A 25,001-nucleotide genomic window follows, 5' to 3' on the forward strand; every position below is an offset into this window, starting at 1 on the left:
ATCAACAATAGCATCAATGAGATTCCAGATGTTGACTGGTACTGGACATTAACAATGTCCATAACGGTATGTCCAGCTTCGGTTGGTAGAGACATGATCGAGAGATTTGCTTCAGAGAAAGGAAAGACTAAGTACGATCGATATCTCTTTAGATCTTACGTTGATGGCAGCAAAGTGGTACAGAAAGTCATAACACACAAAACCTTAGATTAGTCATATAGAAAGTCAAAGTGCTGCTTAAAGGGTTTGATTTAGCTTATTTCTTGTTTGGCATTTTAGATGAAAATGTTGCTCTGCCCAGGGGCGTAGCTGCGATGTACATCTTACTCCTGGTTCTGGAAACTTTGATGTCTTATGTCTCTGCTTGCTTAGTTTCTGTTGGAATGTGAGCATCTTTTGGACTTGAACTCTCTTTGTTCCAGTTTCTATTTTACTGTGTATTGAAAATTCTCTTCAGTGCAGCAAGGACACTCACAGCCCTGTGGACTGTGAATCAGCTGCAAACTGGTTAGCAATGAACAGTTCTGATTACCAAGACCCCAACTGGTAAAACAAAATACTAAATCTATTTCCCATATTATATAAACCTTGAATCTTTTTTTTTGTAACACCTTGAATCTTTTAAATGTTTACTTTTGGATTATGAGTTCAGGGTACGACAGAACACGGTGCCTTGTCCTAGGTGTGAGCTAAGGATTATAGAAAATCAAGATTGGTCACTGAAGATGAAATGCTTACCACCTTGTAGCTATGACTTCTGTTGGTAATTTAATTTCACAATATGTCATCTCTGTTTGCTCCATTAGTTCATGTCTTTGTGGTTTTACACTTTAGTTTTTGGTGAAATTTCCTCCGCAGGCGCTGCCGTGGTGTATGGACTGAACATGGTGGAGAAAATGGCTTAGATTTATACACTTGTATCCATGATGAGGTCTCGGAAACTTGCCATATGATTCTTGAAAAGTTTTATGGTTTGCGTATTATTAACCAATTTGTCTGCTTGACCTCTCCATGTTGTATATACTTTTTGCTGATGATTTGTAGTATGAAGAGACTGTTTTGGGGAATACGGCAGAATCTGCTGCAGATAGATACAGAGATTGTCACCAAAATTGGACGAATAATGAATCGGTAATATTATAAACTTTTCAATGAACTCTGTATCCAATATTCATTTAAGAAATTGTATTGACATCTCTTGACTATGTTTTTGGTACAGTTGATGCAACTAGCAAAAGCAAAACTCCAGCAACTACACACTGATATTGTAAGAGAGATCTATGCTGTTCTGTTTCAGTCTCTGTAAATTACAGTTGAATCAATATATCTTTTCCTTGTTTGCCAGATTCCGGGCTTAAGTAACAAACAGTTAGCAACGGTACAGCAGCTTCAGTTCATCGCGGAAGCTTGGTCTCAGGTTAGCAAAACTAAAACCAGTGACAGACATCTTTGCATTCTGTGTTATGGTCTCCACGTAATTGAAGTGACATGCATACATAAAATACAGATCATGGAATCTAGAAGGGTCTTGAAATGGAGTTATGCTTATGCGTATTACCTAAGAGAGGACCAGGTCGAAAAGCAAGCTTTCTTGAAGCTCAAGCAAGGTTCGTAACTTTGAAGACATTCACTAGCTAGTAAAGACTAAACTAACAATGCAATGTTGTTGATCAGACAAAGCAGAGATTCCTCTGCGAAAGCTGTACAACTATGCAGAGGATGAACTGAATGCGTTGCTTGACTCAGATGGACCTTCGGAGAATTTTAATAAATTCCGCAGCGATTTAAGTGACTGGACTAGGTTTTTACTATATCCTTCTTTCTTGCTTCTCAAGCAATCCTAACACCTAAACCCTAATCTTGAGATATTTCGTTTTTTTTTGTCACACAACAGAATAACGCGAATTACTACGAGCTTCTTGTAAGAGATCTTGAAGATGGCTTAAGTAATGTTGTCCCTAATCAAGGCCAGTTTGTTGAGGATTTGGAGTTACACATCTAAGGGAAACGATCTTGTAACATTTAAATCATTGCGAATAAATTTATTTTAATGTTTAAAGTACTAATTATATAGGAAATCATTGGATTTCTCATGTCTGATATGAACTCTGTTTCGTTTTGTATCTATCTATAATCTTCCTTCGCTATTCATACAAGACACACAAGGACCCAGTTGTTGTAGACAGAAAACGTAGAAGAGTTTTATACTTTTACTTACTTCGTGTTTATACCTCCTTTTGAGCAAAAGGCATTGAAGCCTTATTAAAACATAAACGTGCATATTCCTTAGATCTTGAGGTATAGTAATCCAGAGGTACCATCGAATCCTTTGGATCTGTAGAACTTTGAATACTCTGTGATGGTGGTGTCTCTATATATTGGAGGGTTTTGTTCAGACAAAAGCTCTTTGATAGGTCCATAAACTCTAGGATTCGCCATCAGATGCGAACTGAAGAAGCAGCCCACTGAGATACGCGGTCCAGCTCCATTCGCCAAAACACGATGCTCCACGCTTATGAACTTGCCGTTGGTAATAAGCTGCACAAATACCCAATAAGATTTAAAAACATTGATCCAAGCTACAAATTAAAGGGTAGGTTAGTTAGTTAGTTAACCTGGAGAAGGTCTCCAACGTTGACGACAAGAGCTCCAGGTACAGGAGGAACATCAACCCAGTATTGGTCATGGAGAACTTGTAGCCCTCCGATGTGGTCGTCTAGAAGAAGAACCGTGAGAAAAGAGTTGTCTGAGTGTTTGGTTAAGCCAAGAGTCAGATCTGGTTGAGGACAGGGAGGGTAATAATGGCCGAGTAGCAGTAATGATTTGGTGCAGTCCATGTCCTTGAGGTGATTAGTGTTTAACCCTAGAGCTTCTGATAGAAGCTCAAAGAGCAATTTACCCACTTTCATCACTTCCTCTGAATATTCAATCATAACCTCCCTAACAAAATCTCCCACCAAAAAAAAAAACATTAAAGACACATTTTATTCATTTGTTGAGTTCTTGTAATGAATATAGAGATTCCGACATATGCTTAGTAAGCTAGTATGATCTTAATCTCCTTCCTTTATGAAAACCATAGCTCCTAATTCAATTCTTTTTTTGTTCAAAAGTCTAAAAATGAATATTGTTATTGATCTATCTATTATTGTCTACTATTTGATTGTTATATTTGATTATAACAAAGTTCGAATCATACCCGCAAGACGCTGGCAAGTCCTCCGGTCTAGGAGGATCTGGAGCAGTGTAACAACCTAGCGTATCTCTCCAGTTAGCAGCCGGCGAGCTATACAGATCGAAGTTGCTACTGTAAACCACATTGCTACTCGGATCTCGAGAGTAGAACCCTTTCCTCACTTCCGGGTCTTGCTCGTGAAACTCACGAACCCCTTCTTTCATCCTCTCCATCACATCTAGCGAGATACCGTGATTGATCACCTGGAAGAAGCCCCGTCTCTCAGCCGCGTCTCCTATCTTCTCCACCAGGTTCCGCCGCGAGGTGGTAGAGTGCGTGCTGCTGCCTCCTTGGAGATCGATTGTTGGGATGGTGAACTGCGATGATGAAGGTGGTTTTGGGCTTGTTATAGTAGCGGGAGGTGCACGGAAGATGGCGGGAATCTCGGAGACTCCGGCCTCGACGAGGCCTTTCACGCCGGTCTTGGTCTCGTCGAAGGCTTTTAGCTGAGTTGAACGATCCAATGCAACAGTGGTCGTAGACTCCATTGTTGTTTTTTTTTCTCGTTTATGCAAGATAAGGTTTGGAGAACAAGTTGCTTCTTAATAACTTGTGTTTAGAGTCAAGTACCAAACCAGATTTTAAAACATGATTCACGTCTGAAATTATTTAGAAAAAATCAGGAAATTTCAAAACAAAATCTGAAAATAATAAAATAAAAATAGATCGAAAAATAAAGATATTATATATACATACATATTTTTCTGTAATATATATAATATATATATATGTATTTTTAGAAATTTGGATAGAGAAATTCTCATTGGAGTTGCTCTAATAGTACTCACTGTCTTCTTCTGGAGGGTGTTCTGGTAGTATCAAAGGGAAAGATCTTATTCAAAATCATTGTGAATGCATTTATGTTTGAGAAAGGACCAGTTGTTATAGAGAGGAAACGTGGAAGAGTTTGATACTCTCACTTCCAACTTGGTGTTTATACGAACAACACACACACACTCTTTGAAGCCCACAACACGGATCTTTTGGGCTCAACTAGAAAAGAAAAAAAAAACATTTAAAATAACTCAAAAACCGAGAAAGTCAAAAGTCTTCATCTTTAGTGAGATGTATGTTGTTGTCGGGAGAGGAGGAGGTTTTGTCATGTTTTCCACTTGCTTTTTATATGATTAAAACGTTTCGTTATCACATCTACTCGGTTTCTGAATCCTGAAGCCACCAGCGATTCGGAATCTCTCTCGATCAAACTTATACAAAGTTGTTTACTTCCTCCTTTTGCGAGATTCTCAGGAACCTCTTTTCTGAGTGAGAGGGGTTTTGTCTGATTCCCTCTAAAGCTCAAGCCTTTAGGGAGAGTAGAAAGGAATTTAATTTATCGATCATGGATTCAGATGATGACATGCTGGGTGCCCACGATATGGGATCGGGAGAGGATGATTTTTACAGCGGTGGTGATGATGATGATTACAACGAAAGTGATGGTGATGAGACCGATTACGGGTTCGTTGAGGAAGACGTGGATGATTCCCTCTTGATCGCCTCCCATCGTTCTCAGGTGTGTGGCTTTGTTTACAGCTTTGCATAGATTTAGAACTTGTTACTACTTATAGTACTTGCTTTTGCAATTGACGACTAATGTTGGAAGAGTGTGTCTATTTAGGATAGTTAGTCTATGGCTCTTTGTTGATTACTTCATTTGATAGTATTAAATGGCTGTTAAAGTTTGGAACTTGTTTGCCGTTTTGAGCTTACTTTAGTGTTTTTTTTTAGCAGCTTAGTTCTTTTTGTTGTTAAGACTTTTGTTATGCAATGCCTAGTCTTATAAGTGATGGATAGGTAGATCAGGTGAAATTTAGTTTTCTTTATACGGCTGATTGTTTTTTTTTTTCTATCTGTTTATTTCACATCTGCTCTTATTTCACTGTGATCATCGACTCATTTTTTTGTTGGAATGATGCATGCTTCCAGATAAATTATGTTGTTCTCAAGGAAGAAGATATCCGCAGACTTCAGATGGATGACATTGGAAGAGTTTCCATGGTCCTCTCCATAACCGAGGCCGAAGCCAGCATTTTGCTTCTTCACTATCACTGGTAATTTCGTTTTTAACATTTTCTGTGTTACCAATCTCTCTCTCTGTTTCCCTATATTGATGCGCCCCCTTTCTCTAATCCCCGAGAGATTTGTCATTTTAGGAGTGTAAGTAAAGTACATGATGAATGGTTTGCGGATGAGGAGGGAGTTCGGAAAGCTGTTGGCATATTGGAGAGACCTCTTGTTTCAACCCCTGACTGCGGAGAAGTAATTAATTCCTTTTGATTTTTTGTCAGACTCTTGAATTTGTTGTTGTTAGTTCACTGTCGTTTCACTGACGCATTTTTTGATGTTTTTTTAGATTACATGTGGAATATGCTTTGAATCATTTCTTCCTGAAGAAATTGTATCTCTTTCTTGTGGTCATCCTTTCTGCTCAACCTGCTGGACTGGTATGTCATGTTTCCCGCTTGTAGATGCTTTCTGCTACAACATTTATTTTTATTTTTATTTTTTTCTTCTTATACCTTTACTTGTATACTCTCTACAATTATATAGGTTATATCAGTACAACCATCAATGATGGCCCAGGATGCTTGATGCTAAAGTGTCCCGAGCCTTCTTGTCCTGCTGCTGTTGGTCAAGATATGTTTGAAAAATTCGCTTCCAGGGAAGACAAAGACAAGTACTATAAATATTTCCTTAGGTCATATGTTGAAGACAACAGAAAGGTAAGGCCTCCAATGTTGTAAAGTGGCTATTGAAATTGTGAACTGGTGTTGATAGTCTATTCTTAATCTTTGTATGGATTGGCTGCCAGATCTATTCTTATATGAAAAATCTAGATAACCACAACTTTTCTTCAACGTTGATTTAAGCAAACTATGGTGCTCTTTCCTCCCTATGATTATGGCGCTTGTCTTGTCTTGATTTCCCTCTCTCATTTGTTTTTTTTTTCTGCTTCAGATGAAATGGTGTCCTGCCCCAGGGTGCGAGCATGCAATTGAGTTTGCTGCCGGGACTAGCAATTATGATGTTTCCTGCTTGTGTTCACGGAGCTTTTGCTGGAATGTTAGTTCTTTGGTGTCGTAACCGACTAAGTTAATCACTTTGGTTTATCTCTGAGCCTGTAATAAATAAATATATATGAAATTTCCAGTGCACTGAAGAGGCTCACCGTCCTGTGGATTGTCACACAGTAGCACAATGGATACGTAAGAACAGCGCTGAATCTGAAAATATGAACTGGTATTATTCCGTGTTCATGCTTCACCAATCTTCTGTTCATTTCTCTTGCATCTTCCAATCTCATTATACTAGTTGCTAACCAGTTTTGCACCTCCTCTTACCCAGGATACTTGCAAATTCAAAGCCTTGCCCCAAATGTAAGCGGCCAATTGAAAAGAATCATGGATGCATGCACATGACATGCACACCTCCTTGTAAATATGAGTTTTGTTGGTAATGCTTTATCCCCCCATCTCTGAAGATGTCTGAGTTTGGTTGTTAGCTGTTACTATCCGATGCCTTATGGTTTTAATCTTGTGATGGAAATGCAAGAAGTGCTAATGAATGTAGTCTTTATATGTAATGAATCTTTAGGCTTTGCCTTAATGCATGGACAGCTCACGGGGAAAGAACTGGTGGTTTTTATGCCTGCAATCGGTATGAGTCGGCTAAGCAAGAAGGACTAGTAAGTCCTCTTCTACTTCTTTGATAATCCGTTGCATTTTCTGCAAGTCAGTGATGGTTTTTAGTTTTTTTTTTTGTTGAATTGGTTTGTTTTAGTATGATGAGGCTGAAAAGAGGAGAGAGATGGCAAAAAATTCGCTCGAGAGATACACTCATTATTATGAACGCTGGGCAAGCAATCAGACGGTATGTACAATTTTTTGATACTAACTGGCCTTGAACGCTTAAAGTGTTCGAGACACTCTAATTTAGGTTCTTGCATAAGATAGAGAATCATGAGATATCCTGACTTCCCAGTTGTGAGCAAATCAGTACTGATGTTTGGAAGTACGGGAAAAATAGCATTATAATGAGCTTGGCATGATAAAAAAAAATTGCAGCATGTTGGAGCTAACTTGATTTTCCATTTTCTTTTCATGGCTTGTGAGCATCGAATATGTGAATCATGTGAGTATCTTTATATAAGTCGAAACCAACTAATGTGTTTATAGGCTGTTTACATCTTATAAACAAAGATAACTGTAGAGTTGTGTTTCTTACTTGGCTGCAACACTTACAAGACATTATGTTCTACTACCCCAATGTTAAGAGGTTTCTCGTCTTCCCATCATATGTACTTTACCCTTTTTTTTCTTTGTCTGCTTTGGCAGTCGAGGCAAAAAGCTTTGGAGGATCTGGAGAAAACTCGATTGGAAAAGGTAAGAACTGTTGTTAATGTTATTGTTTATTTTTTTATCTCCTTGTTGATCTGATAGTTAAGCTTCTTTGGAGTGGAGAATGATTTGAGCAAACAGTGTTTCCTTTGCTATTATTTGCAACGCCAAATTGTGTCCAGACTCTAGATAGGGACTGTATTGTTAATGGCATTTTCTCACATTCTGTTGTCAAACTTTTCCTCCTTGTTTTTCTAGCTCGAGAAGCTTAGCGACATACAGTGCACTCCGGAATCTCAGCTGAAGTTCATCACAGAGGCGTGGCTTCAGGTTAGCAAGCTAAAATATTTAAATAACTAATGAGATTTTATTTTACAAACATCTCTCTGAATGTTCCTCCCCCCATTATTATACCTTTACAGATAATTGAATGCAGACGGGTACTGAAATGGACATATGCATATGGGTACTATCTACCTGATCACGATAAGAAACAATTTTTCGAGTATTTGCAAGGTCAGAATCCTCCTCATCTGGCTGGAAAAGCTTAGTTTGTTGTGTCGGTGAGCGATTAAAGTTTCTCTTGTTGGTTATTGATCAGGGGAAGCTGAGTCAGGTTTGGAGAGGCTCCACAAATGCGTAGAGAAGGAACTGGAGGATTTTCTAACTGCTGAAGGCCCTTCCGATGACTTCAATCATTTCCGGACAAAGCTAACTGGTTTGACCAGGTGAAATATTGTTTTTCCTTCTTTTAATCTACTCGGCTGTTTGGTACAAGATAAACTCTGTGTCTGAATTAGGATTGAGTAATATTCAGATCAGTTGTTGCATCTGTAGTCAGATACTGAAATAGCTGAAGAACGATATAAAATGCTAACACCGCAATGACTTGTTTTATTGTATACAAACAGCATAACGAAAACCTACTTTGAAAATCTGGTGAAAGCTCTGGAGAATGGACTTGCTGATGTGGATACTAGTACGCAAGGGGCTAGCAGCAAATCAACAAGCTCTAAATCTAGCAAGACAAAAGGAGGCGTTGTGAAGGGTAAAGGAAGCTCCAAAAATGCCGGGTCCGGCAGAAACTCTGATGGAAACTGAGATCTCTCTCCTCAGGTTTCAGATTACAATCGCTCTGCCTCATTAAGGAATCTATTGACTTGGAAGTAAAAAAAGAAAGACCTTTTAAAGAGTTAATTGAGCAAAACTGGAGAAAGGTCTACTGAGGCACACAATTGCACGCACAAGTGAAGTGTCTTTCTCTGTCTTATGCCGGATAAGAGTTTGTAATATTTGTATAGTATAATAGAATATTCACATGGTTACTTTGACTTTTTGATTTGTCTTGCTCTACTAATGCAACGTCTATGAACACCAAATGGAGTCTCTTTTGTCTGAAGTTTCTCCATGTCAAGAAGAAATGTTACCATCTCCTTTGTATTAGTCTCTTCAAAAGCAACTCAAGAAAGTTCAAAATCTACTATTTTTTGTGGGTTGGTGGGTCATATATAATAATAATATTTTTCTACAATAAATAACTGTTAGTATGACTGAAATGTAACTAAACCTTGGGTGTTTGTAAGAATTGTTAATCGTCATATTAATCTAATTTTAAAATTAAGGTAATATAAGATAATATTGAGGGAGTTATTTCAAAATAATCCAAACTTGTAAGGAGAATATCCACTATTACTAGCTAGGGAGAGACAGGAATAGAGATATCCTGACGTCCAAACAGGGAGTGAAGTAAACAAAAATTTATTAAAGCAGCAGCCGGAAACCAAAAAAAAAAAGAAGAGAGAAAAAAAAAAAACGCTTAGAAGGAAGAGCAAAGAAGAGACGGACCTGCAAATCCTGCAGTCTCCCACTGAACGCTTTCGAATCTTTCTCACCTCTCTCCAAATCTTCAGGTTCTCGCGTCTCTAAGTTTATCATCAAAATCTGTTACGCCTTGCTCGATTTTTGCATTATCTCCGTTTGTTTATTGATTGGCTCCTCTGAGTTGTATAGCTAATGCAATCGGATAAATAGCTGAACGTAAGGAGTAATCTCTTCTCCGTTGCGTACAGAAACCGTAGATTTACTTGAGCTGAGCACGTCCGGCTCCAGTTTCTAGGGTTTGGTTAGAAATTTTCTTTGTTTTAGAGGCGTCCCTTCTTGGGTGAATGCATGTCTATTAAGAGTTTAGACTATCAAGAAAGGGAGTGGCTATGTTGCTTTTCTACTTATTCTCTAGTTTGAGTGTTTGAAATCTACAGTTTTTTTGATCCGTTATATTGGCTATGTTGCTGAGATGTGATATGTGAATCTTTAAGTTTTTTTGTAGTATATGGAAGTAGGTAGTAGTCATCAGAGGTAGCGTTTTTCCCCTATGCATCCGAAGAGTCAAGGAGATGGGTTGGATACTAAGCCGGTTAGAAGCAGCGATAGGCTTAGGAGGAGACCCAAATTGTATGGCCGCTCTTACTATTACTACTCCCCCAACTTACATCATAACAGGAAAAGAAAAAACACCAAGACGAGAACCGCTGCTTCTCAGATCGCTAAGATGCTCCATAAAGGGAACAAGCCAGCACGGGCATCCAACGCTACGGTAAAATTTTTTTTTCTCATCTGAAAGTACCACTGGGTGATGTTTAGTCTGTTTATGTGAATGAGTGGAAAGAGGAGTTACTGTTGTTGAGTTTACTACTAATTAAGAGCATTTCTGCGTCCCCTGGTTTTAAGTAGATGCCAGTTTCTATGATTATTTACGCCGCTATGAAGGTTCACTTTGGAGAAATGATCATTTTAGTCCGACGATAGTGGTGGCTGTTGTCCTATTAGTGACCTGTATTGCATCTTGGTCTCTGATGAAACCATAATGTTGATAACATTGCTAATCACCTACAGCCAATTGCACCCGACCTCCGTCGTTCCACTAGGAAGAGAAGACTTTCTGTAAATCTTGAAGACTATACTGACAGTTCTGGAGCGGAGGATGAAGATATGATGGTCAGGATATTTTCCTCTTGAATATGAATTTCAGCTACTTTATGTGTCATGCCTTTTAAGAATAAGTTTCTGATCTTTTACAGAGTCCCGCATATCGAACTTTAAGGAGTAGAGGCAGTAATGGAGTTCATCGAAATTTCTCATCTTCAAAAAGTAGAAAGGCCATGGAAACTGAATCAGCACCACGACGTGAAGGTCTTCGTCCTCGTCGTTCAAAGATAATTGCTAATAAACGACTGAAAACAGAATCTGGCGCCAATCAAGATTCGTCAGAAGAGAAAGATGGCCCAGAAGAAACCGAGAATGGAAATGAACTAGATGATCATGATGCTGATGATGGTGAAGATGAGGTTGAGGCTGAAGACGAGGGAGATGGAGAAGATGAGGAAGAAGATGGCGATGATGATGAAGATGGTGATGAAGAACAGGAGGGAAGGAAGAGATATGATCTGCGAAACCGCGCCGAAGTGCGTAGGATGCCTACAGAAGAAATTAACAAGCAACAACAGCCTAGATCTCCCCGGAGAGTGTTGCATCAAGGCATGGGCACCAGGGTTGGAAGGGATGTTAGGAGAGGTGGGTCTAGGCTTCACAAGCGCCATCGCTTTACAAGAACAGATGATTCTGATGATTCTCTTCTTGTTGATGAGCTGGATCAGGGCCCTGCAATTCCCTGGGCTCGAGGTGGAAACAGATCTGGACCACCTTGGCTATTTGGGGGTTTGGACACGTACGGATCAAGTTCATTGGGGTTGAATGTTGGAGCTTCTGGTTGGGGTCACCAAAGCGATGGTTTAACTGCATTAACTTCCGGGGTTCAGACTGCTGGGCCAAGCTCTAAAGGAGGTGCAGATATTCAGCCACTGCAGATCAATGACAATATTAATTTTGACGACATTGGTGGGCTGTCCGAATACATTAATGATTTGAAGGAAATGGTTTTCTTTCCGTTGCTGTACCCAGAGTTCTTTGCAAGTTACAACATTACTCCTCCCAGAGGTGTGCTGCTGTGTGGTCCTCCAGGGACTGGTAAAACACTGATTGCTCGAGCATTGGCATGTGCTGCTTCAAAAGCTGGACAGAAAGTTAGCTTTTATATGCGAAAGGGTGCTGATGTCCTTAGCAAGTGGGTTGGCGAGGCTGAGAGACAACTAAAGCTACTCTTTGAGGAGGCTCAGCGAAATCAGCCTTCGATAATCTTTTTTGATGAAATTGATGGTCTTGCTCCTGTAAGATCTAGCAAGCAGGAACAAATACATAATTCGATTGTTTCAACATTGCTGGCGCTGATGGATGGCCTTGATTCTCGTGGTCAAGTTGTTCTCATTGGAGCGACAAACAGGGTAGATGCAATTGATGGAGCATTACGCCGGCCTGGCAGATTCGACCGAGAGTTCAATTTTTCTTTACCAGGCTGCGAAGCACGAGCCGAGATATTGGATATCCACACTCGTAAATGGAAAAATCCTCCTAGTCGTGAGCTGAAAGAGGAACTAGCAGCTAGTTGTGTAGGGTATTGTGGTGCTGATCTGAAAGCTTTGTGCACTGAAGCTGCCATTCGTGCTTTTCGTGAGAAATATCCACAAGTTTATACCAGTGATGATAAATTTGCCATAGATGTTGGGTTGGTTAAGGTTAACAAGAGCCACTTTGTCGAGGCAATGTCAGCTATTACACCTGCTGCCCATAGAGGGTCTGTTGTGCAGTCAAGACCACTCTCTCCTGTTGTATTGCCATGTTTACATCGACACCTCCTTGGATCCATGAGATTAATATCAGATATTTTTCCCTCGTCAGCCATGTCATCAGAGTTGACCAAGCTGTCAATGCTTTCATTTGGATCCGCAATTCCTCTCTTTTATCGTCCTCGACTCCTGCTGCTTGGTGGTGAAGGAGTTGGACTGGTAATTGCTTGTAGTTTCGTGTGACTATTTTCAGAAGGCTTTATTATTTTGAACTGAATTAACTTACTTGTTAGCTTAACAGGATCATCTTGGACCTGCTATCTTGCACGAGCTAGAAAAATTTCCTATTCATTCTCTGGGACTTCCATCTCTTCTTTCGGATCCTGGTGCCAAGACCCCGGAGGAGGCGTTAGTACATATATTTAGCGAAGCTAGGAGAACAACACCTTCAATACTTTACATACCGATGTTCAATAATTGGTGGGAAAATGTAAGTGTGTTTCTTTCTAACTAAACTCATTTTGCTGCGGTTACTTTGGGAGATGATGTTTGCATGTTTGCTTAATACAATATATCAGCTTGTTATATTGGTTGTAGCAGGAAAGTCTAATTGAATCTTGATACTGATGACCGCAGGCGCATGAACAGCTAAGGGCTGTATTTCTGACTTTGTTAGAAGAACTACCATCAAACCTGCCCATATTATTACTTGCTACATCTTATGGTGAATTATCTGACATTGAAGAGCAGTCTGTATTTGACAATCGATCTGTGTAAGTTTATGCTCTACTTGCTATTAGACATTGTACAGTTTTATTACTGGCTTTTCTTTTGTTTTCTAGAAAAGCTGGTAGGTAACTTTCTTTGGTGTTTGGTCATGAGTCAACACTTTTGTTTACTAGCCTCTCAGTATAATATGATAATGTATGAGCTTGTTCTGAGAGCTAGTCATCCCTTCAGTGTCAAAGCATGCATTTCGGTTGTATGTGCATGTTTGTCTTGAGTTAATATATGAAGCTGTTGATGTTTGATTGAAGCTGTTGATGTTTTTGGTTTGTCTGATGTTGACCACATTAAGCAGCTTTAACACTAGGGATGTAATGATCATATAAAGTTATGAACTTATGTACAAGATTTGACAAATTATGAGAATTAGCATTGCCTTTTTATTGTTTTATACGCCAACTTAGTATACTTTTATGGTTGTACATGTATAAATTCCATCCTTGTGGTTTATTACTCCGTTTCTTAGAATATGTACCTTTGCTTTCAGCTATACTGTGGACAAACCATCAGGCGAAGACAGGTCCTTGTTCTTTGACCGTTTGATTGAAGCTGCTCTCTCAGTCATTTCAGGCTTAAATGGCAAACCTGATGGACCACCCCTTCCAGAACTTCCAAAGCTTCCAAAAGAACCTACTGGTCCAAAACCCGCAGAAATAAAAGCCAAGGTGGAAGCAGAGCAGCATGCCCTTCGACGTTTGCGTATGTGTCTCAGAGACGTTTGCAATAGGTAAATGTGTAATGGCCTTGACTCTATATAAACCTCCATTAAAATTGTCTGCTCGACGATAATCTTCTAGTGATTGATGGCCTACCGTGCACGTTTCAAATGTTCTATTTAAATCTATATGCTTATGTGATAACAGTTGTCTCGTTACTTTTATATTATATAACTTGTAGTATACGTTTGCTATGCAGGATACTATATGATAAAAGATTCAGCGCATTCCACTTCCCAGTTACTGATGAGGATGTTCCAGACTATCGCACAATAATTCAAAATCCAATGGATACGGCAACTCTGCTGCAGCGTGTCGATGCTGGGCAGTACCTCACATGTTCACCGTTCTTGCAAGATGTTGATCTCATTGTGAGAAATGCCAAGGTGGACTCCTGTTTTACTACAACACATCTCTCCTTTTTACATGGCTATAAAACCTTTACAATCTAGAGAATGTGGTCTTATTTACAAAATGTTGATCTCATTCATCCAGGCTTACAATGGAGATGATTACGCTGGAGCGAGAATTGTCAGTAGAGCCTATGAGCTTCGGGATGTAGTATGTTTACTAGTCTCTTTTGAATGCGTTTATAGCTTTCCATGGCCTATCATTCCCACGGAGCTTTTCTCTGAAGCCATGAATATATCTTTATGTTTTCAGGTGCATGGGATGCTTTCGCAGATGGACCCAGCACTGCTAACATATTGTGATAAGATCGCAGCTGAAGGTGGTCCTGCACAGATACCAGATGATCTGAGTGGATCTATCCTTGGTCTAGCTCCTGTAGTGCAGATGGGGACTGTTACTAGAGCAAGTGCCCGGCTTCGAAATGTGCAGCCAGAGGTTAATATAGAACGAGAACATGAAGGTCTTAAGAAGCCTAAGAAAACAGCTGATGCTGCCTGTACAGGTAAGTAATGCCACTGCAAACGCTTATATGGTTCTTGTTTTACAATCAAAACTACTAGTTGCTAATGTGACTTGGCAATACTTGTTTGTGTTAACAGATTCAGCTGCAGAGAAACCAGAACACCAAGATTCAGACGTAGAAATGACACCTCTGGAAGCAGCAGCCAAATCAAACTCATCAGCGCCGCCGCCTTGTTCAGCAGAAGATCCGCCTAGAAAAGAGGATGACGAAGCTTGTGGGAAGAAGAAGAAGAAGAAGAAGAAGAAGAAGCGAGTGGTGATTGTTCCCAAGATTCTGTGAAGTCAGACGAAGACGTCTCAAGAAGCGAGATAGAATCTGTAAAGGGAATGCTGATGGAGCGTACTGAGAACTACAGCATTCCGCAGATGGAGAGGCTCTACACTCGAGTCATGAAGGGTGTACTTGAGTCTCTGGACAAAGGGCCTGGTGATGGTGATGATGATCAAAGCCCTAAGCATTCGATTTTGAGATTTTTATCGGAATTCGCTCAGCTTCAAGCGAATTTCTGAGGCTTAAAACTTTTTTTCTTATATCGGTTAGAAATCTTAAGAAAAAGAATGACAGGAACAAATAGTTTTTTTTTTCTAACTTTTCTAAACCTGGATTTTTCTTTTTTAATTTGACTGGCAAAAAAGTTGCAAAGAACAAAAAAGGTAGAAGCTAATCAGTAGGATCTTCTTGTAAAGTTGAAGAAGTTAGCACCTTAATATCTAAAACAAGTTTAAAAGCGAACAAAAAGAAGGATTTATCGATTAATCTGAGGCCTATGCTTATATCTTGCATTACAAGGAATATTTATCATACATTAACACAAACAGACCAATTATATATGAAACACGCTCACTCTCTCACTCCTCAACTTGAGTTTCTGTTATGACCGTTGGGATGAGTTTTCGCGGGAATATAAAAACGACTTTTTGGACGATTTTAAAGATTCAAGAGAGAACAACTCTGAATTTGCCTCGCGTCTTATATTAATCGGCAAGATAGTTCCGTTCCTTTCTCACCATCTCTCTCTCTCTCACTCATCCAGTTCTTGTTCTCTTCACCTCGACGGAGCCTAACTTCTCTGAATCAACACAGCTTAGAAGAAGAGATGAGCTTGTATAAGGATATAATGTGGAACCTTCCAGGATTCTCCAAGACTGTCAAAGACGAGGAAAAAGAAAAGAGCATGAGGAGAATCTTCCATCTCTTCCCCAAAAGAAAAAGATCCCTTCGAGTACCCTCCAAGAAAACACTCTCTCCACCTCATGTCTCCTCCTCAATACTCCCCATAAAGAAACGACCTGTTCTCTACACCACCACGCCTCCCAAATGGATCCGCCGCTTGAAGAAAGACATGAACATAGCCGACGATCCCATCCTCATCGCAGGGAAGCCTCTTGACCTCAACGACGTGGATCCAGACCTAAACCGTCTCTCTATCCCTTCCCAGACCCTACAGAGAAACGACTTCTTGACGTCTGACGAGGGGAGGATTCTCGGAGACGAAGGCGTTGATAACGATGGGAGGATGGGTTTGCCTGCGTTTCTCGTTGATCAAAGGACTAAACGGTGGAACGTGGTCTTGAAGAAATGGGTTCGTACGTGTGATTCAGGGAAAGTCCTCCAGAATTTTCTGTTGAGTGGTGATTGGAGTGGCGTCGTTGAGGCTAATGGGTTGAAAGAAGAGGACAACGTCAGTCTCTGGTTTTTCAGGCTCAATGGGTTCCTCTTCTTTGCTCTTGACTTGAAGGTGACTCCATTGACTTCTTAGAGTAAGAAAGGGAGTGTTTTTAGGGTACGATAGAGTTTGTAACATATTACATACTAGGGTTTATGTTACAAAACTGGGATCATATATAGTCTTGTTGGGTCTCTCTTTCAAAGCTGGTAGAAACACAAACCTTAATACCTTTCTTTCCTGTTTTGACGATGGAGATTGTCACCATATACTCTTTGTTTATATGAAATTGTATACTTTTGATTCAAAACTATATTACTTTGCATTGTTGCTTGAACCACACGACATTTAAATCTAATTCTCAGAAACTCCAATCTAGTAAAATGTTCAAACACGTTCCAAGAGGATCTTGAGTTCCTCTTGAATCTCTATCATTCAGAATCATTATCTACTTTTGCATAACCATCTAACTTCAGGTGATTCTATAGTTTTTGGTCTAGTAACTTTTTGGAAGTGTAACTTACAAACTTAGGGTTTAACTATGATTATAATTAATAACATGTCCCTTCTATTTTTTCTTTTCCAGATCTTTACAATCGTATGATCTTAACAGTTTTGACATGAGTTTGAGTTCTTGTTTGGTCTACTTTAGTTGCTCCATTGATTTAACACCAATGATGTCTTGTTTCATATCTCTCAACTTCTAAACCTTCCACTGCCGGATGTTAATTAGAGATATGATTTTAGTAAAAATTGATGTGTCATCTCTCTGTGAGTCCTAACTCACTTTTTAATATATTAGATAGATGAAGCACAAGATTACACGTAATAATATATATATATGTATACATCATGCCGTGTGTCTATATAATATAAAGTTACATGCAAGATTTCAAAGAATGTACCGTCTTAACATCCGGCTGCTTTCAAGAACTCATCGTAAGGGCTTGAAGAAGGTAACCGAAACGAGTTTTGTTCCACTTCGAGTGAGCAGAATCCGAGCTGGCCTGCTTGAGGTTGTTGGACTTGTACCACATTCAGTACCTTCTGATCATCTTCATCAGCTTCTTCTTCTGTCTGCCAACACACAAGAGATACCAAAAACGAAATTTTGAAAGTTCATGTCGGTAGATAGAACAGAAAACAAACTCTTATCTAACTAACCTCATCATCGAGAAGAAAGAGTTCATCCTCTTCTGAGAGAGTTATAGCTTTGGTTGCCTCAGGTTTGAAGCTTCGAAGTACGGACATCTTTTGCTGCTTACCCGTCACAAGAGCTTCGCACTGGTTCATCATTTGGTCATAAGGTACAGGGATGGAGGAAACAGGGAGGCTTGCAACTTCCCTGGCAGTTTCTGATACCTACACATCACCAATTTTTTAAAAAATTACATTAAAAAGGAAACCAATAGAAATTTGTGTGTATTGTATATATATTACCGATTCTAGCAACTGATTGACACTCAGAACATCAGCTAGGTTAGTGTTTGAGGACAAGGATTTATTGTGGCCAGGCTCACTTCCACTAGCTCCCGGGGAAGTTCCTTCAAATGCCACTATTGCTGAAAGCTCAACCTGAACGGGATCCCACACGAATTTGCAAATAAGAGAATCTCACACTCTTGAATCAACTAAAAGTGCAATTTTCTAATGAAGTCATTATTATTATTACCTCATCAAAAGCTGCAACCTCTGTTTGATCAATAGGAGAGCTAGATCCTGGTGTATCCATGAACAATGGTGCACCAAGCGGGTGTGCATCATCATCTCGCGAAAAATCTGACTCGATTCCCTTTCTCAAATTTGATTGCTCCTCCTGAGAGAGCATTGCACAACATTTTCAGAAGAAGTTGAAGATGTTTGGCTACAAGACCAAACCTAACTTGCACCAAAATATAAGTACCTCGGATAATGTCTGAAAGTTCGATGTGAATTGAGTGATAACAATTTCCTTGAGGAAACCATCATTTGAGACAACAACCGCTGAGGAGTTGAGAGAAGCACTATCATCATCTTTCTGTGGAAACCCAGAAGATACAGCAAGCAGTCTGATATCTCCTTCCAGCACAAGACAAGGATCAACCTATTCAAAACATGATGTAATTGCACACACATACGAATTATAAAAGACAGCTGAGCACACCCCAAAAGCAATGGATTTTGAAAACGAAAAAAACGAACTGATGCAATAATTCACAAAACCTCACCATTTGGGAATTCAAAGATTCTTTGACAAGTGGAATTAGCTCCGGTACATTGGAGATCTTGGCACTAAAAATGAGCAAATATGATGCAAACGTGAAGATGGATCTTCTACGAGAGAGCTCCATACCTCCTTCAGAATCATACCAGAAATATAATATGTCAGAAACAAACAAAGGAAAGTATCTATGCAACTATCTAGTGGGAATTATATTTACCATAGCAAATGCATATACATGGGGATCCATTCATTATATATCTAACCAGGCAAAGTAGGTAACTTCTAAATGGACAGAAAAGTTATTAAATCATAGTCTTTCACTTACCATCTTGATTCAGTGAGAGATTTCTAAGAGAGAATGCCAGTTGAAAACACCGCACCAGAGCCATGTGACTTGATCTCTGCAAAATTACAAACTCAAAAAGTGCCTTTCTATCTACATATGGAGGAGAATCCATCACGTAAACAAAGTTTATAACACCATTAAACCCAGTGTTGAGCTCATTTTGAATTTGAAAGAATCAAGGAGCATATTCACTTGGTGGTGCTACTAACCTTTGCTACTGAAAACAAGAGAGTTATATTATAAGTGCTGGCCATGGCCACAAGGTTTGCAGGGGTATTCTCGGTAGAAGTTGCTTGGATCCATAGGGATGAAAGGAGCATATTCACTTGGTGACTACTCAGTCGGAGTGAACATAACGACTGTTAAAGCACATTATAGTCAGCTCACCATCAAATACACTCAAATCCATAAGAAAAAAAAAAGGCCAATTAATATCATTACCTTTATACCATCATCAACATCCTTTAAGCTCTCCAAGGACTGACAACTATCTGAGGTTTCATCATATTGGTCTGACCAAGGCAAACGAAGCGTACAAAGAAGCAGGAGGGAGAATATCTTGTGTGCCTCAACTCTAGTTTCACAGTCTGCGTGGGACATTGCAAGGAGAAGTTGGTGAAACAAGGCATCCGGAAACACCTGGGACAACAAACCATAAGGTAAATCCGTTATACAAAACAAAAAGTTGCAGTTAAAAAAAAAAATCCCTCTTACTTTCTTGTGGTAAGATACATTTGGGACCACTGATACTATATGCGCAGCACGGAGAATGGCTGATGCTGTGGTCCTAGCAACGAGTACATTAGTGGATACCGTCTCAAGAACCACTGCCAACATATCAAGAATAGGCCCTGCTTCCCCAACCTTAGACCAAAACAGAATAAAAGAATTGAACAAAGTCATAAGGTTGTGTATTAAGATATATACTAGATTATGACTCGTCTTTGGGTATAATATTTTTTGAAACTTTTAATTTTTATATTTGAATTTTTTGTAATCATATTTGTGTTTAATATTAATTTAATTTGATAGAATAGTTGGATAACAGTCCAACTAACCTTATTTGAGAGCTCTGCCATGCAATTCTCTAATGCATTCTGCAGCTCAGAGTTGAGCTTCGTTTCATCAGCAGACAGATCAGATTCAGCTGCATTCTGAAGGCATTTCCTCAAGTGCTTGATCAAGTCAGCTACCACAGCAGTCAGCGCGCCTGAAGCCTGCTGCTTAGCGTGTAGCACAAGGCATGTGGCTACGTTGACCATGTTGACTTGAACACCCTGTTGCTTCACTACGTTCTTATGATCCAAGTGCTTGATCAAAGAAGATACCAACACATGACAATTCTCTCCTGCTTTTCCATACTTGTTCAGTCAGTAGCCAAGTTAAAACAAGGTAAGATAGCAACGTAAAATCTCTAACTCTGACCTGATTCTTCGAGACGAGACTGCAGAAACAATAAAACAGAAGAGGCGACGCCTTTCTCTGGAGACCAGTAACTTCCACAGTCGAAAGCATTCATAAGCGGTTCCAGAACTCGACGAAGAGTTGTGGTTTCCTTTGCTAGTTTTGCTATGTTGCAAAGGCAAGCCATAGACCAGTATGAAGGGCTCTTTGAAAGATCCCTGAAATGGATTTTAACGAATAAATCAAATAACAAATACAAAATGCATTTCCAGTGACACTAAAGTTCAGAGAAGCCTTTACATGTTTTCCTCATTCACAGGATTACGTTTGAAAGAAACCCATTTACTCATTTTGGGAATCTTCGTTTCTGAATTTTCACCAGCCTCGTTGGTATCTTCTTGGCCCTTCTTCTCCAAATCCATATAGTTCTCCAGAATCACACACATAATCTAATTCAAGATTTAAAAAAAAAGGTTCATACCATGACTTGCATAAACCTTTGATGTAAGTTAAAGTAACAGACGACTAACCATATCCAAGTCCATAGATAGTTGAGAATGCTCACCGATGAAAGATACCTGGGAGTAACTATTGGTTTAGTAACATGTTGCACACATCCATTTATTATAGGAACATGTTTTTGTGTAAACCATTACCATGAATGCCAAAGCCTGCATTCCTGCTGGCCGTAATCGGAGTGATCTTTCATCATCCCCCATCTCTTGAGCAAGTTGACAGAGTTTAGGGATTATGCCTTCTAAGTTGAACATGTGCGAATTCTCAGTCTGTAGTTAACACAAATGTGTTACCACCATACCGATTGAACAGAGACCAAAAGAAAGAACATGTAAACAATGTCTAAAATCATGCTCAACGTACGTACCTGTAAGCTTATAAAGTCAACGAGGGTATTGCAACCCAATATCTGAACTTCTTCCTCTTTTGTTTGCTCTAAAAGAGTTCGGACAATGCTTAGCAAACTACACGAAAATAGAGGCCTACAAAAAAAAAATAGAAAAGAAAAGTGTGATGCACTAGTCCTCAGATAACCAGAATATGCGACCACATCATGAGGAAAGAAAATACTACTTACATCTGCTCCTTACATGAGGAAAGCATTTTCTTGTAAATGCACAAGACGACTTTAACTGATCCGGTATTTCCATTCCGCAGTTCTTTGTAGCATTTTTGCTCAAGGTACTCTGTAATCTGTCAAAACCAAATAAAACTTAGAGAAGGGAATAAGAGATTTATTATAAAAAAAAAAAAAAAAGAAGAAGAAACTAACCTTTGGGATTCGTAAAGGATTCCTTGACGCATACTCACAAAGCTTGCCAATTTTTCTATCGTCTGGTTCAGCATCCTGCCAAAACCACAGCATTGGAAAGAAACTTTAAAACCCCCTCCCATTAAAAAGACAATGTAGATGAATCTCATTAGTACCAAAAAAAAAATAAGAGAAGAGATGACCTGATTGCGAGGGAAAATCTCAGCGAGCATGTGCTTGTAGCGTTTAAGGGGATGCCTAGACCTGGGACGCAAGGAAGGGCAGAAGAAACAGAGGTTACCACAGGCGGGCAAAACCCGTCTGGATATAACCCCCATTCTCTTCTATTTCTTCTTCCCTGCAAACACCATTTCATTATTTAAAACAATAACAATAATAATAAGAAGAATAAACGTCTGAAGATAAATCAAGAAAAAAAATTGTACCCCCCAGCAGCAATGCGGTTTCTGATGGAACCCTAATCCTACCCAAAAATTTGAGACCCCCCAGCAAAAAAAAAGAAGAAGGGGGAGATAAAAGAAAAAAGGAAACAAAATTACGGGAAATTCAAAATGTGGAATTAATCAGAAAACAATAAAGAGATGTAATGTAACCTCACCGAGGAAGACGGGGGGAAGAGGCAGTTGTGGAGATTGAAAATCTAATCCCCGCTCAGAGCTGTCATCGCTCTCTTTCTTTTTTTATCATTATTATTAACAAATCTTTTTAAACCTTCTCTTTCCGCCATTATTGTCGGAAAGTGTCAGTTCCAGAAACTTACTAAATTGAACTATCTTTTGTCTGGGTTTTACTTGTTGGTCCGGATTTTTAAATTTATTAAGTAAGCAGTACAAAATTGTCAGGCCCGTGCGCTACGATACAGCTAATGGGCCTAGTGTATTTAGCCCATATAAAACAAAACCCAACCACTACACAAGTAGTATCTGTAACATTTGAAGAAGTTATAGTAGCCCTCCTTGCCTTGCACTAATCAGGGAGCACGAGGAGATTAAGCAAAGATTTAATCTAAAACATACTCTATTTGTCATGTAGAAACAGTTGATCACCTCCATCATCACACAAACATGTTCTAAAGTACTTCACACTTACACTGCTAAAACTTGGTAGAAAAAAAATGAGAACTAGAGAATAGACAAGTAGAACATTAGGAGTTAAAAGAAGAGACTAAAAACACAAGTCAAAGTCTACCAAAAAGCACACAAACTAGTCAGAATCATCTCTCTCTCTCTCTCTCTCACTAGCGACGAGGAGGGCCACATTTCATGTTGTAATGTCCAGCCAGATCCTGAGCAACACCCTCGTGTGTCAGCTTATCAATTATCTCGTACTTCCTGTGATGCGTTGTCACCGTCTCCGATTGCTGTCTCGCCAGCTCCTCCGCATCCTCCAGCTGTTTCTGCAAAAACACACAACAAAACACACATCCGAAACCACATTCTCACAGCTTTTCACAGCAGTAATGTTATTTTTTACTCTAACCTTAATCATAAACGCAGCTTCAGCCGCGTGTTTCTTAACAACCTTCTTCACTTTCTGCGCCTTATCAAACTCAGGATCACCAGGATCCACCCAACGGAACTGGATCCTCCTGCCAGGCTTCTTGGGCCGATCGCTAAACATCGCGGGCCTAGCAGCAGAGGCTCTCACGGGCCTCGGCATCCCGGCGACCATGAAAGGGAACTGAGAGACAGTCTCGATCACAGCCTTGGCCTTCTGCTCCGACTCCATCTCCACCAGAACGCCTGCCGGAAGCTCCTTCGGGCCCAGGTAGTTAGGCAAGAAGATCACTTCCTTGACGGTGCCGAACTGGCTGAAGGCAGATTCCACGACCGCTTTGGAGGCGTGGGGAGTGAGCTCGTCGACGTAGACGGTGCGGCGGACTTTCTCGAGAAAGGATTCGTACTCTGCTTCTTCCGGAGTCGCCATTCTAAAATCAATCAAAATCAGAGACTGAGCAATCATGGCGCTAATCTAGGGTTTTATGTATGTTACCAATCTAAACCGATTCTAACAGGGACGGAGTAAACCGAAAAAAATTTACGATTGGAGGATGGAGATCAAACTATTACCTCGCGAAACGTCTCGGAGGAGGGAGGAAGGAAGGAGAAACCGCTGATTTTGATCGATCGAGTGATGGTTTAGTTAGTTCGGAAACAAATAATGACGACGATTAATAATAATATTGTTTGAGCGAAAAGATCATGACTATACTTAACAAAAACTCAATTATTTACAAATGTGACTACGTTCGCAAAGCCCGTATAGCTCAGTGGTAGAGCGTCAGTCTTGTAAACTGAAGGTCCGTAGTTCGATCCTGCGTGTGGGCACTTTTTTTAATTCTAACCTTTTCAAACTTTTTAGGGAAGATTTTGTTACTTGGTTGATGGAGAAAACTTATTCGTAATTGACATAGTGTGAGAACAAATAGAACATGGTGTCCAGACACTGAGATAATTGTTATTTGCCTTCTTCACCATTACCATATAAGTTCCTCCTTGTCAATTTGGCAATAACTTTTTCCCTCTCGTATGTCTATATTTTCTAAAATCTTAAAACATAACGCCTTGTTTGTGTGTTTGTTGTTTGATTGTTTGCAGAAAAATGAACATAACACATAGTATAGTTGATGTTAAAAAAAGAGAGTAAATGTATGAATTTTGTACAATATGGAGCCTTCGATGTCTGTATATATTTGATTAACATTAGTTCGCGTTTTAATTAAAGTTAGCTAATAGTTAATGAGACAAATGCTTACTCAAGGCTATTTTAGACAATTAATGGGGGAAGTACCGTCAGAGTATGAACAGATTTCTGATCATGAAAGGCTATTTCAGAGGTATGTTATAGTTAATGATTTCAGATACAATCTAGAGAAAAATGCTTGTCGCCATTTCTGTGGTTCAGCAGGCTTCTTGCTAGTTAGTGACAAGAGTGCAAAAGAGCATCTTTACGTTATAGAGTGCTCAAACATTGGTGTAACTTTGCAACCAATCTTTTGGTTTTAGATTTATTTTGAACGTGTAGTGAGAAATTTCTTCTTCTGTATTATACACTAGAGCTTACAGCTTTATGGCTTAGGGAGAACAAAATTCAAGGAGACGGAAACTGCCAGGTCTATTTCTCTGCTTCTCGTTTCTGGTCATGGTTTGCACATGAAATTTGGCAATGTGTCACTGGTTTATAACTTTTCTCAGTTTTGGTCACTATTGGACCAGAGTTACCTCTCTCCAGGGCGCCATAGTTTTCTCAGAGAACAAGTTGTAAGTCAGGTTGATGAGATAATAGCACCTAGTTGTTTAATGTATGCATGTAAGTTGACATATGAAATGAGATTTCACATTTTTGTTTTACTGCTACTGTATTTTGGTGTTCGGATGTTTGTGGTATCTTCATTCAGCTTCAACTAT

General features: G+C 39.5%; 6 protein-coding genes, 1 non-coding gene and 1 pseudogene across 9 annotated transcripts; 5 read left to right on the forward strand and 3 right to left on the reverse strand.

Moving 5' to 3' along the window:
• The first annotated feature begins 289 nt into the window (after positions 1-289).
• On the forward strand, positions 290-1,982 carry LOC130510810 (probable E3 ubiquitin-protein ligase ARI12). Its single transcript, XM_057007477.1, has 10 exons — positions 290-385; positions 463-546; positions 653-763; positions 859-931; positions 1,045-1,131; positions 1,220-1,267; positions 1,346-1,417; positions 1,508-1,607; positions 1,675-1,801; positions 1,895-1,982. Exons 1-10 carry the CDS (start codon positions 315-317, stop codon positions 1,923-1,925), a joined length of 804 nt encoding a protein of 267 aa, XP_056863457.1. The 5' UTR covers positions 290-314; the 3' UTR covers positions 1,926-1,982.
• Positions 1,983-2,027: 45 nt separating this feature from the next.
• On the reverse strand, positions 2,028-3,903 carry LOC130510809 (1-aminocyclopropane-1-carboxylate oxidase homolog 1-like). Its single transcript, XM_057007476.1, has 3 exons — positions 3,200-3,903; positions 2,616-2,940; positions 2,028-2,538 (listed from the first exon to the last, which is right to left on the reverse strand). The coding sequence occupies exons 1-3, from the start codon at positions 3,721-3,723 to the stop codon at positions 2,287-2,289; spliced, it is 1,101 nt and encodes a 366-aa protein (XP_056863456.1). The 5' UTR covers positions 3,724-3,903; the 3' UTR covers positions 2,028-2,286.
• A 406-nt stretch (positions 3,904-4,309) lies between these two features.
• LOC130494273 (probable E3 ubiquitin-protein ligase ARI5) lies at positions 4,310-9,012 on the forward strand. Its single transcript, XM_018634216.2, has 15 exons — positions 4,310-4,748; positions 5,162-5,286; positions 5,389-5,494; positions 5,589-5,679; positions 5,786-5,958; positions 6,194-6,298; positions 6,387-6,475; positions 6,581-6,688; positions 6,830-6,920; positions 7,016-7,105; positions 7,570-7,617; positions 7,831-7,902; positions 7,995-8,088; positions 8,174-8,300; positions 8,484-9,012. Exons 1-15 carry the CDS (start codon positions 4,575-4,577, stop codon positions 8,671-8,673), a joined length of 1,683 nt encoding a protein of 560 aa, XP_018489718.2. The 5' UTR covers positions 4,310-4,574; the 3' UTR covers positions 8,674-9,012.
• A 355-nt stretch (positions 9,013-9,367) lies between these two features.
• On the forward strand, positions 9,368-15,305 carry LOC130494274 (ATPase family AAA domain-containing protein At1g05910-like; annotated as a pseudogene).
• Positions 15,306-15,804: 499 nt separating this feature from the next.
• Positions 15,805-16,446, forward strand: LOC130511420 (B3 domain-containing protein At1g05920-like). Its single transcript, XM_057008401.1, has one exon. It carries the CDS (start codon positions 15,805-15,807, stop codon positions 16,444-16,446), a length of 642 nt encoding a protein of 213 aa, XP_056864381.1.
• A 714-nt stretch (positions 16,447-17,160) lies between these two features.
• On the reverse strand, positions 17,161-22,316 carry LOC130510952 (protein SEMI-ROLLED LEAF 2-like). 3 transcript variants are annotated; one of them, XM_057007675.1, is made up of 20 exons: positions 22,193-22,316; positions 21,777-21,931; positions 21,595-21,669; positions 21,400-21,515; positions 21,190-21,304; positions 20,963-21,091; positions 20,837-20,884; positions 20,607-20,755; positions 20,328-20,524; positions 19,961-20,250; positions 19,617-19,766; positions 19,344-19,541; positions 19,112-19,261; positions 18,882-18,957; positions 18,561-18,688; positions 18,257-18,436; positions 18,026-18,169; positions 17,794-17,928; positions 17,518-17,715; positions 17,161-17,430 (listed from the first exon to the last, which is right to left on the reverse strand). In XM_057007675.1, exons 2-20 carry the CDS (start codon positions 21,909-21,911, stop codon positions 17,263-17,265), a joined length of 2,781 nt encoding a protein of 926 aa, XP_056863655.1. In that variant the 5' UTR covers positions 21,912-21,931; positions 22,193-22,316; the 3' UTR covers positions 17,161-17,262. The 3 variants fall into 3 exon arrangements, with proteins under 3 accessions (XP_056863655.1, XP_056863656.1, XP_056863654.1); XM_057007676.1 differs by having other exon boundaries at positions 22,188-22,299; XM_057007674.1 differs by lacking the exon at positions 22,193-22,316 and adding an exon at positions 22,020-22,176.
• Positions 22,317-22,593: 277 nt separating this feature from the next.
• Positions 22,594-23,754, reverse strand: LOC130511856 (uncharacterized). The gene is made up of 3 exons (XM_057009616.1): positions 23,664-23,754; positions 23,074-23,521; positions 22,594-22,990 (listed from the first exon to the last, which is right to left on the reverse strand). Exons 2-3 carry the CDS (start codon positions 23,518-23,520, stop codon positions 22,832-22,834), a joined length of 606 nt encoding a protein of 201 aa, XP_056865596.1. The 5' UTR covers position 23,521; positions 23,664-23,754; the 3' UTR covers positions 22,594-22,831.
• A 95-nt stretch (positions 23,755-23,849) lies between these two features.
• TRNAT-UGU (transfer RNA threonine (anticodon UGU)) lies at positions 23,850-23,921 on the forward strand. Its single transcript has one exon. It is a non-coding gene; the product is annotated as a tRNA-Thr (tRNA).
• The last annotated feature ends 1,080 nt before the right edge of the window (positions 23,922-25,001 follow it).

Source organism: Raphanus sativus, chromosome 4 (assembly GCF_000801105.2).
Source record: "Raphanus sativus cultivar WK10039 chromosome 4, ASM80110v3, whole genome shotgun sequence".
NCBI lineage: Eukaryota > Viridiplantae > Streptophyta > Magnoliopsida > Brassicales > Brassicaceae > Raphanus > Raphanus sativus.